General features: G+C 42.9%; 1 protein-coding gene across 1 annotated transcript in view; it reads right to left on the bottom strand.

Annotated features, from left to right (window-relative positions):
* Positions 1 to 12,449, bottom strand: part of LOC310846550 (calcium-activated chloride channel regulator 1-like) — a 24,854-nt gene extending 12,405 nt beyond the window's left edge. The window contains exons 1-7 of the mRNA XM_083743321.1: positions 12,090 to 12,449; positions 8,752 to 8,892; positions 7,188 to 7,338; positions 6,607 to 6,715; positions 5,289 to 5,457; positions 2,469 to 2,690; positions 196 to 420 (exon numbers count right to left, since the gene is read on the bottom strand). Coding sequence (XP_083599447.1) covers positions 196 to 420; positions 2,469 to 2,690; positions 5,289 to 5,457; positions 6,607 to 6,715; positions 7,188 to 7,338; positions 8,752 to 8,892; positions 12,090 to 12,245 — 1,173 coding nt within the window. The 5' untranslated portion in view covers positions 12,246 to 12,449. The remainder of the gene's footprint in view (positions 1 to 195; positions 421 to 2,468; positions 2,691 to 5,288; positions 5,458 to 6,606; positions 6,716 to 7,187; positions 7,339 to 8,751; positions 8,893 to 12,089) is intronic.

Here is a 12,449-nt window from a genome sequence, read left to right as displayed (position 1 = left end):
ACATGTCTGCACTCTGGGCTGGCCAAATACATTTTGCTTCCTGAGACAAATGAGAAAATTGTCCTTTCCCCAAACCTAGTATTCAGAGGTAGCATATCTGATGCACTTCTTGCTCACATGCTGATTCTGGATGGCTTTGCTGGACCCAAATCCTTCCCACTGCACCACCATAAGAATCTGGAAAAACTTATTTACCTGAAATCCTGTTCGCACTCCAGCACATATGGTAGTTCCTCCACCAGCTGTGGTGGGAAGTAAGGCTGTAAGTGTGTGGCGCACACTGTCATTGCTGATCAGTTGCAAATCAGACTTAATTTGTGCTAAATTATTGAATGTGACAATTCCAACCCAAGATCCCTCTTCGATAATTTGTAGGAGGAATATTTCTGCTGCTTGCTTCAGTCGGTTGATGCGATCCTCCTGCATATGAATACAAAAACAACATCCATAGGGTTGTCAGTGCTTTGCAGGAAACAAATAAAAATTGATAGTTATAATTAGGAAAAAAATGTATAGTGTAAAATCTGTTAGAGGTAAAAACAACTTTGATTCTGAACGTTGGAAGCTGTAGTTGTAAAGAAAAGGAATATGATAGAAATGTAGACAACTTATAGAAATTTATAAAAGAAGAGGGAGGAGAGTATCGATTAAAAGAATATTAAGAATTATCAGGTAAATTAACAACATGGATACAATATCATCATTTGAATGAAGCCTTTAAGAAAGATAGGATGGGTTTGGGGAACAAATATCACAACTGGAGAGAGACCTGTTGGAATGTAATGTAAAAGTGCTGTCTAAAATGCATAAGATATTATTGGAATGGGAGACAAAGGATGAGCAAGTAAAATCATTTTTAAGGGGTACTCAAAGGTACGCAGAACCAGCACCATTTTTTCTGTTGTTAAAAAGTGTGACACTTAACTGTGACAACTTCGTGGCAAGTACCAGCACCTATTTTTCTTAGAAAAAAAGCACTGGCCTGAAGATAGAAAGGCAGCAGAGTATATCTCAAATGATTCAGGGATTATCACTAGAAAATGGGAAGAGCGGAGCTCTGAAAACACACAGGACTCCTCCAACTCCACCACATTTTAACTGAACTTTTCCAGCAAGGAGCCATCTGTTAAAGCTTTCTGCACTATTGAGGATGCTGAAAGACCAGGTTGCCAGATTTTGCCAGAAGTCTGTACTGATTGCTTGCAGTAGGGTTTTTGCCTTTCGGCCTTCCCAATGGTAGGGTGAAAGACAGACAGGCCAACAGTAGGTGGAGCCAGAGCCAATGATAGGCAGGTCCAGCTAATTCTAATATTGCCCCATCCTCTTCCTTGCTGAGTAATACAAGGGCATCATTGAGACGAAAGATGAGGAAGCTGGCAGGCAGAGCCACTCCCTGGACTGATTGTAAGAAAGTAGGTATGCAGGAGCTGGCTGAGGTCAGGCAGTGCCCAGTTCACCTCAATAAACCAGCCACGGCTCCTTCCCTTGCTCAGTTTTGGCTTTCCCCCACCATGTTTTCCCATTCCCACACTCTATCTGTTCCTTTGGGATCTCTACACCCACACGAAGCTAGGCAGTAGGTTTAATAATGTTCCAATGTTACACTACAGGTTGCCCATTCCTTGCCTAGAATTAGTTTGATCCAGATTAAGCTATCTAATTGTGGGATAACCAGCCTCATATAGCCAACATGTTTAAGTCTAATTAATTCATGAAGGGGTTAATAGAGTCAGATGTCCTGCCAGGTGTACCTAGGTCACCCCACCCTCACCTTGGGAGGAAGTAATCAAGCCTATTGTTCCCCTATACAGTCATACCTCATGTTACGTTTGCTTCATGTTACGTTCTTTCAGATTACATCCTGAAAGGGTTACTTCTGGGTTTCTCCACTTGCGCATGTGCAGAAGTGCTAAATCACGCTTCACGCATGCGCACAAGCACCAAATTGTGCCGCGCACCTGCGCAGATATGGCACTTCAGGTCGCGCTCTTTTCATGTTGCGAACGGTCCTCCGGAACGGATCCTGTTTGCAACCAGAGGTACCACTGTACGTTCCTGACACCAGTCTAACTTAACCAATGTTAACTTTTTTTCTTTTTCTATGCTAGGGAAGAGGCAAACTTTGGAAAGCACTCAGAAGGGGATATTTTAAAGGTCTAACAGTCTGTGTTTCATGTTTTACTTTGCTGTATGTTTTGTGATTTTAAATCTCTGCTGGGGTTCTTTGACCAAAGAGTACTTGACCCAAACCTGGATCTTGACATCCAGGGAATTCTTTTATATACCGATTTTTCCCTTGCCACCAACACTAATCAGGTAAACCAAAATAGACCTTCACTCTTTCTAACACAGAATGCCATTTTTAAAAATTGCTGATGCTGTATTTCTAAACTCCCCCCCCCCCCCAATTCCAAACTCTTGAAATTCTTTGGAAATATTTCCTATGGACATGGAAAACACAGACTCACCCAAGTCATACTTCCAGAAACATCAAGTACTAGGCATAAAACTCTGTCTTGTGTTTGCAGCAAGGAGATAGTGGGATCAGGTGGAGGGACAGTTATTGGAGTTGAACTGTTAAAGTCAGTAGAATTCATAATTACTTCCCAGGTGCTCCTGTAGTTGCACAGTTTATTCTGCATATTTGTTGCTTTAATATTATGGTTGCTTTCGTTACAGAACTGAGTAACCTAAATAAAAGAGAAGTAGAATTGGTCAAGATCACACACTTCTTAGCAATTCCTAACAGCCTTTCCGTATGAAGTGGTGCTGTGAACGTGGACATTCTTTGTCATACAAAAATGGCTGCAGGGTGTTATGTGGGTTTTTCTTTGTAGGCATTTGTTGCCCTTTATCTCACAAAAAAAAAATGTAGTGGCAAGCGTCTCCAAAGAGTCTGTTTCTGTTCACCCACTGATCCCATGGCCAACAGAGTAAATAAGTTTGCAGCGGAGAGGGTCAATGCTTGTGTGTCGCACCCAGGATAGTGGCAGACTTCGGGTTCTTGAATTTCAGCAGCCCTCTGTGTGATGCTAAAATTGGCCCTCATTTCCTCTTGCACTCTGTTCTACAATATTGTGTGGCACCCTGTGCAATTGCACCAGTTGCAGCACCCTAAAACCGCTTCTGCCCAGGATCCCATCTCTTTACAAGGCAATTGAGCGCCAATAAGGGGGCTTCCTCTGCTTCCCCTGTAGCTACAACGGTGTCTATGTGCTCTATGTGGGGCTCCCATTGAAGGTGACCCGGAAACTACAACTAATCCAGAACGTGGCAGTTAGACTGGTGACTGGAAGCAGCTGCCGACACCACATAACACCGGACTTTAAAGACCTACGTATGTTTCCGGGCACAATTCAAAGTGTTGGTGCAGACCTTTAAAGCCCTAAACGGCCTTGGTCCAGTATACCTGAAGGAGCGGCTCAACCTCCATCGTTCTGCCTGGACACTGAGGTCTAGCGCAAGGGCCTTCTGGCGGTTCCCTCGCTGTGAGAAGCCAAGTTACAAGGAACCAGGCAGAGGCCTTCTTGGTAGTGGCGCCCGCCCTGTGGATCGCCCTCCCACCAGATGTCAAAGAGAAAAACAACTACCAAACTTTTAGAAGACATCTGAAGGCAGCACTGTTAGGGAAGCTTTTAATGTTTGACAGACTACAGTGGTGCCTCGCTAGACGAAATTAATCCGTTCCGCGATTCTCTTCGTCTAGCGGTTTTTTCGTCTTGCGAAGCAAGCCCATTGACAGCTTAGCAAATTAGTGCTAGAGCTGTCAAGCGGCTTCCAGCGATCAGCTGTTAAGCGGCTTATCAGCGGAACAGCTGATAAGCGGCTTAGCGGCTTAGGAAAAGGGCAAAAAAAGCAAAAAAAACCCGCTGGGGGACGCAAGATTTTTTCGTCTTGTGAAGCAACCCCATAGGGAAATTCGTTTTGCGAAGCGCCTCCAAAACAGAAAAACCCTTTCGTCTAGCGGGTTTTTCGTCTTGCGAGGTGTTCGTCTTGCGGGGCACCACTGTATTGTATTTTAATATTTTGTTGGAAGCCGCCCAGAGTGGCTGGGGAAACCCATCCAGATGGGCGGGGTATAAATAATAAATTATTATTATTATTACTACTATTATTACTATTATTATTATTATTACTATCATCATCATCATCATCTTATTAACTTGTACTCTTTTTCAGAGGGAAGGGTGAGTGAGAAATAGCTGGGCAGCTGCTGAAGCTTGGCTAAACAAGGAGAAGGCCTGTATTGGGTGTAGCTAAGTGCTATGCTATCCCTTGTTTTCTAGTATCCCAGAACAGGGAAGAAGTGGTTCCCTTTGGGGATAGAGGCAACACAGGCAGCCTAATCGCTAATACTTGATTCTGACCAAACTAAGCCTCTTAGACAAGGGTGCCAACCTGAATAAAATATTGGGGGGGGGGGTGGAAGAAATAGGTAAGCCCTGTTCTGCATAATCACAAGACATGGCACACACACCATTTGAATGGCAATGCTCATCAACATTTTTGGGGGGAGTCAGCCCACTCAAATATTTTATTGGGGAGCCTGAAGGGACCTTGGCCCCTAGGAGTTGGCTCCTATAAGAGCAATATATATATCAGGAGGCTTAGTTTGGTCAGAATTGAATATACACTTCCAGAATTAATGCTAAATACATTACTTCAGGTAAATGAGCCACCATAGCCGTGAAAATTTGTGCTCCAGGCTTTTTGGACTTGTGGCGCTGTGGTCTAAACCACTGAGCCTTGGGCTTGCGGATCAGAAGGTTGGCGGTTTGAATCCCCATGATGGGGTGAGCTCCCATTGCTTGGTCCCTGCTCCTGCCAATCTAGCAGTTTGAAAGCTCGTCAAAGTGCAAGTAGATAAATAGGTACTGCTTCGGTGGGAAGGTAAACGGTGTTTCCATGCGCTGCTCTGGTTCGGCAGAAGCGGCTCAGTCATGCTGGCCACATGACCCGGAAGCTGTACACCGGCTCCCTCGGCCAATAAAGTTAGATGAGAGCCGCAACCCCAGAGTCGGCCATGACTGGACCTAATGGTCAGGGGTCCCTTTACCTTTACCCAACTACTAGGTCAGTACCATGATTTTTTGGAAACACAGTTTCTCCCAACCTTAGTGAAAGCAGAAGCTTTAAGTTATTTTATATTTGTGGCAGGATTTAAACTATAATCTTAAGAAATAGTATTTAATTTAGCCAAAGTTGAACAGGAACAACATCTTGCATTTTTCAAGACAGACACTAAATAAGGAAGCCTAGAGCTTGCAATTGACATTACGCATACTTACTGAAGAGAAACTTTGCATGTACATTATAGATGCTTGAGCAGTCTGTGTTTTATCTGGAATGAATAGGCATCCAGCTTCATACAGTTGAGTTCGGCTTTCAACTTTGCATTTTCTTGTTTTTCCTGGGCCAGTTGGGAATATATATTGACCAGTGACACCAGCAGAGCATCTAATCAGTATAACAGAAGCTAATATAGTTAGTTAAAAAGTCAATATATGGATCTCATAGAGATTGTACTATTTTTTTTATCACAAGGGTTTCTTGGAGAAATATAACAAATAATCATGCAACGCTTAGACATTTGTATATAAAAAACGGGAATCGGGACTTAGCAGATTGATTTTGGACAAAATATCTTAAAAGCTTATGGAAGAATATTAGACATATATGAAATTGATCATTCTGCTCCCCACCTTCTGCCAGTGTGACCATGGTGGGGTCCCCACTGTGGAGGCCCCACAGGCAGGAGAGGGAAGTGAGTGAGTGAGCTGGTTGATAATTATGCAGGGGAGGCAGAGAGAGAGGGTGGGCGTTAACTGGGGGGCTGGCAGTGAGAAGAGCATTGCCCCACTTTCCCCTGAGGAGCAAACTCTTCTGTATCCTGTCAGAACCAGAACAGCAAGATTGTTTAGTTTAAGTTGTCTTTAAAAGACACTGCTAGGTGGAAAGAAAAGAAGCCCACAGTTTATGCGATTGAATAGGGAGTAAAGATGAGAGTAAAGATAAGCAGAACAGACTGGGGGATGCAACAAATCATGCTGTATAGACTTCAAAGAGCTTATCCAGAGGCGGATTTAGGGGAGCGCGACCAATTCGTGAATTTAGGGGTGTCACAACTACCATGTAGAATGGAAGGCGAGATCTGGTGGGGGGGCACTGAATTTTTGACTTCCACAGGGCACTGCTAAAATTTGATACCCCAAGATCCACCATTGCTAAATCTAATAGGTGATGGAGTAGAATAGGGGGACAACAAAGGGGACTGATTTTGCATGTCAAAAGGTAAACTGCAAATTGGTTGATGTCACTGAAAGGATGCTTTAGGACTGTTAAACTAACATAACAAAGGATGGGGTTGATGATTTTACAACGCTGTATCTTTGCCTGTATTGCAGTTGAGATCTCTGTATATTTGTAATATAACTTGTTTATTTTGACCCCCAGTCGGGAATCTAACTGTATTCCCTACAATACTATCAAATTATAGGTTAATCTTCTGGACAATTATTCATACCACAACCAAACTAACAAGTCCAAGGCAAACATCAGCTGTAAAGGATTGGTTATATAGTTCGAGGTATACATTTTGGACGGTACCTTGTTGCTTCAGCTTTCTTTATCCCAGTAGTATAGAAAGGTGCATCGTTGTTATATTCATCAAAGACTCCCCATCTGAGATGAGCCCATTCATGGACAAACACTCTGCCTGTGGAAGACCATTGACAAAGCTATTTGTTACACACTTCAGGTGTCCTGGGTACTAAATACAATGGATCTCTCACCCAGAACAAAATTATTTACTCAGCTGCTTGCAGAAAAGGGCATTCCTCTGCTATGTACATTTGCATCAATTGTTGATGACAAACTATTAAGGGCCAATATGGAAATGGAAGACAAAGTGCTTAGTCTGAAATCATATGATACAGTAAGTTTCCTGAAGTGAAACAAGAACAAGTTCAGCTTGCTTCAAAAAGCAAGCTTTTATAGTCTGAAAATTTTCAGATGAACTTAACATGAAAATATTGCTAATTTCTTATATAAACTTAGGAGATTAAGCAAATAAAACCAAACCATTCATGGTTTCTCAGTTCTTGTTCTATTTATTGTCTTTGAAACACTGACTATTTAAGACTGTAATAATAAATACAGATAATTTAAGACAAATTAACAGGTACTACCTCGTGATCCATAAACAGCATGCAAACTGTCATTTGTCAGGAAATTAGGAGTGAAATGAATGTATCGCCCCTGTTCCCCACATCCGCCATACTGCAAGGTGTAGGGATCATCTCCATATTTCAGGTAAGGCTCTGCCACTATGACATCAGCCTAAAGTAAAATAGAACTTGGTTGAAAGATCACCAAGAAAAGAAGCAAAATACATTTGATATTAATGCTATATGGTGAGTTTTGCCTCAGCAAACCACCCTTAGATTTTTGTTCTGCATCGAAAGGCACAATTCTGGACCGTAGGGTTGAACAAAAGTTTTTGCCTGAAACTCTCCTAAAACAGTTGGGAATCCATCTTTCTTTTGAGTAAACACTTTCAGCCCCAGGCTATGCAGGTTGATTCAGAAAGGAGACTTGATGTGTACAGTTGAGATTAGGCCCAATATATAGGATTGCAGTGTTATTTTCTATAAAGATGCGTACGGTCACATGTTACAACATAAGAGCCCTCAGGATCACATCAAGCATAGTGCACCAAGCGTAGTGCTTAGAGGGCTGGGCTAGGAGACCAGGTTTTGAACCCCCCACTTGGTCATGAAGCTCAGTGAGTGACCTTGGGCCATTCACCGCCTCTCAGCCTAACCTACCTCACAGGTTGTGCAGGTTAAAAATGAGGAGGGATAAACTGTGTATGCCACCTTAAGCCCCTTGGGGGGAAAGGTGGAATATGAATGCAATAAATAACAACAAGTCCAGCATTCTGACCCTAACAGCAATTACCTAGATGCAGACGGACAGGAAAGCAAGAGCAAGTATTCAGAGACTTATTCCTTTTCAATGGAAAGTTACATTGAGGTATTATGGCTAACAGTCATGGCTAGAGAGATCTTCCATGAATTTGTCTCAGCCCCTATTAAAGCTACCAAAGCCAACAGCCACCATCACTTCTACAATAACCTTAAGGGTGCAGTCCTTAACTCCCACCCCAGAACTCTGCTGCTTGCAATGGTCATGACAGAAGGGAAGGGGTGAGAGGTGGGATGGGTGGTTGTGCCCCCATTGGGCCTAACGCTGACACACAGTGGCAGTGAGACTGGCTCGGTGTTCCAGGTTGCCTTGGTCCCTCCCTGCATCCCAGAAAATCCCGTTTGGGGGATTCCGCTGGCTACCCCCGGAATACATCCTGCCAGCTCCCACACATTTCGTGGGTGGAAGAAGAAATGTGCTGGCATGTCGCTCCATCAGTGGGAGCCAGGAGGAGACTGGCTTAGCTGGGAGAGCTGTGTAGAAGACTTCTCCATCTAAGCCACTCCTACTCCCACCTGTAGTGGGGTTGTAATACTCGGTAAATTGCATGTGGCTCACGTTCTATGGATGTTTAGAAAAATGTAAGCCCTGGAATATTTGAAGGAATCTCCCCACCACCCCAAGTGAATATTAGATCAGTCTTATTTTGCAATTTCTGCCCCAATGTTTATTGTTGTTGTTGTTGTTGTTGTTGTTGTTGTTTGCCACAATATTATTTTAAATCCCTCAAGTACTTTTAAATTTTAATGCATATGCCTCACTTACCTTGTCATAGGATTCTGTAGCTACTTTTCCATATTCAGGTTTTGCTGCCCATTTCAAAGGAATTATAACTTTTACAGACTTGAAATAAAATCTTTGTTCTGTAGCACTGAAGAGGTAAGCGGATGCCTCTTTAATCATATCCTACAAGGAAAATAATGAGTGTTCAGTGGCTAGCATTCGCATTCACACTTGTAGAATGTGCATTGAGTCTTTTCTGCCCTCCCTCCTGAACCTGGAGGTATTTCATTTGAAAAGATTGGCGGATAGGCAGCCTTCCCTAACCTCCAATCTTTAAGTAGAATAGATGTCCTTCAATATTCTCCTGTTCTCTAATGGTTTGAACAGCAACTTGACATAAAGAAATACAATAAACAAAACCATTCTTAGTTTGGTGGAAAGCAATGAGAAAAATTGTGCCTCTTAACTTTCTGGGTGTGTAACCATATTGCTTATTCTTGTTTGCACTGCATAGATTATACAACCATCTCTGTTTAGTGAAAAAGGCATTAGTAAGCCTAAGAGACGATTAACAGAAAATTCCCAAGTGAGATATTCGTATATTTTGGGAATTGTGTCCTCAAGAAAGCTTGTCTAGCACCTACCCTAGGAATGGGTGTGTGTGTTAATTTTTATTTTATTTGCATTTTAACGAGAAGCTAATTTGCATTTCCCAGACCAATGCATGAACCCCAAACACTCCAGCCTTCAGAATTTGCACTTTGCTGAATTGTTCAGTGTAGTTCCCTAAAAATGCATTTATTGGGGGAAAATAGCTACAGAAATGTAGGTATAAGAAACCATTCTCTCTGCATATATACACACTAGTAAAAACTGCATATGATAATTTGTTTAGTAGGACAAATTCACCCTAAAATATCTCCATCTTCATTTACAAATAAAGCAATACAATATAGAAAAAAATACAAAGGGTTGAATCCACGCTAAGGCTGTAACCTGATCGCCTCTTATGCGAGGCTGGGAGAATTGGATTGAATGGTATCTCTGTGCCCACTTCCACTGGTTCAGTTGGTCTCCCACTGGTGCCAGAGTGACAGTTGTGCCACTTCACCAGGGCGGACTCCCCCTTCTGCTTACTGAACACCTGAGCAGGTGGAAAGTCTGCCCAAAGGCAGCAAAGCAGATCATTGTGAGGCCAAGGTGGTGCTGAGCAGGCCTGGGATCTGCTCACCAGCTTGGATCTGGCACAGGAATTGCAGACCATTCAGTGTCTCTATTTTCCAGGCATGTCCTTGATTTAGGGAAGCCATCCCAGTTTCTGATTTGATCCTGGAATGTCCCATTTTCCCTTAGGATGTCCCTATTTTCATCAGAGAAATGTTGGAGGGTATGCAGTGGCAAGCTTAGACTGCCTTGTAAGTTAGGTTTCAATTTATGCTCACTTACCTGGGTGTACAGCCCATTGAACTCAAACTTCAGAACAGACATGCCTAGGAACGTGCTGTTTGTTTCACTTAGTTACTATTGAAACTAATGGGACATAAGCCGTGACCAACTAACTGCACTGATTTTAGTGGGACCAAAGTTCAGCTAACTTCCCATGAGATAGCTCGTTGTAAAGCAAACAGTATCAAAATACTGATTAAAAATACTGATAAAAAACAGCACAGTTAAACCTGAAAGAGGGCTGTGGAAAATAAAATGCCTTTGTGTGGCACTAAAAATGATGTAGGCAAGAGATGCATGAATATTTTGATTTTGGTTTTTTTTCAATTTATCCTTTTTCCATTCTTAAATTTAGTTCCCCACAGCTCTTTTCAATTGATTGATTTTATTTTTTAAAAAAACCTCAAGACGATTCTCCAGCATTTTAGTGTGAATTTCTCCTGCTAATATTTTTAACTAGAGTGTCCTATAAATTCTTAAAAGAAAATTTAAAAAAACTATACACATGTATACAAATGTGGCCTTAGATACCTTGATTAGACATTTGAAAAGGTTGTGTGTTGATATGTTGTCCCTTAGTTTATTTCCATATTGCATACAGTGGTACCTCCAGTTACGAACTCACCGTATTTTTCGCTCTATAAGACGCACTTTCCCCCTCCTAAAAAGTAAAAGGAAATGTGTGTGTGTCTTATGTAGCGAATACAGGCGGGAGGCTCTGCTCAGCGCTCCCTTTAAAGAGCCATGTGAAGTGTGTGTGCGGCTCTTAAGGGCTTTTCCTGAGGAGGGGAAAAGCTCCCAAGAGCAGCACACACACTCCGTGCACTCTTTAAAGGGAGTGTGGCTCTTGGGGGAGCCTTAACCACACGCAGCCTCTCCCGGGCAGGGGATGAAGGCTCCCCTTGCCCGGGAGAGGCTGCACGCGGCTATCCCATAAGCCAGGACAGCCAGCGGGATCACTGCGCTGCGATCCCGCTGGCTGTCCTGGCTTCTGGGATTCAGAATATTTTTTTCTTGTTTTCCTCTTCCAAAAACTAGGTGAGTCTTATGGCCTGGTGTGTCTTAAAGAGCGAAAAATATGGTAATTTGTTCCGGAGGTCTGTTCTTAACCTGAAACAGTTCTTAACCTGAGGCACGCTTTCACTAATGGGGCCTCCCACTGCTACTGCGCCACCACCACGCGACTTCTGCTCGCATCCTGGGGCAAAGTTTGCTACCAGGAGCACCTACTTCCAGGGTAGCGGAGCTCGTTACCCGAAGCGTTCACAAGGAGGACGGTACGTAACCTGAGGTTCCACTGCACTATCCTGATAATTGGTGCCCAGACAGCTCTAATTGGTTAATGGGGCATTTCCGCATCTAACGGTCAAAACCAGCACAATATTTACCCCAGAGTATTTACCTCTGACACAGAGCTAACAAAAGCACACTTAGCTCAGCATGTTGGGCTTCAGGAATTCCATTGCTTTTCATCACCATCCTTCCCTCTTTTCGCAATTTTCAGGCTGACAGTGCCATTAATTATAGAGCCGAAACAGCGCCACTATTTCACAAGAGGGACTTATAAGAAGGCTTGGAGTAACCACAAGTTTTGCAAAAATGAAAAAAAATATTCAGGAAAAGAAAAACCCCTTGAGGTTTGGGATACACCTAAAAAAACAGCCTAATGAAAACAAAATGATGGACTGTGGCAGAGACCAGAAGAAGGTAGATTGGATTATCTTGGAGGAAGACATAGCTGAATAGAATAGGGAAGAGGAGCAGCCCACACTTTGACATTTTCTTATGGGTCCCACCTATATGCTTGGGTGCAGGGGTGTCCAGTAGCACCCTGGAACCTATGATTACAAGATGAACGCTGCATTTTCCCAGCATATCACAGGTCCCTGAGGGGACAGTGATTCAATATATTCAGAAACATCTAACCACCTTACCTTTATGTTGTTGACAATTTTGTTGTCTTCAGCTACTGCAGGATTTATTGCAATGACAATGTCTTCAAACCCACCATTGTTGAGTTTTACCATGGTACCCGTCGCCCCATGTAGGAATTGTAACACCAACAGAAGAAGCCACCGACTGAACACCATATTTGCTTCTGCCACTTAGCCCTGTCCCACAGAAAGGACTAATAGAACGGGAGGGCTATTTATGCATAACTGCTTGGTTTATGACAGGACTTTGTTCTGTCAAGGAAATTCTGCTATTTTTCTATTTCCTGATAGTGCCATCTTCAGGTAACAAACGGGTGAATCTTTAAGGAATGTTGTAAATTAATCCAACCCTGCACTTCC

The sequence above is a fragment of the Podarcis gaigeae genome, assembly GCF_964106915.1.
Source record: "Podarcis gaigeae genome assembly, chromosome: 6".
Lineage (NCBI taxonomy): Eukaryota > Metazoa > Chordata > Lepidosauria > Squamata > Lacertidae > Podarcis > Podarcis gaigeae.
Note: the sequence above shows the minus strand (reverse complement) of the source record. Positions and strands in the feature narration are given on the sequence as shown.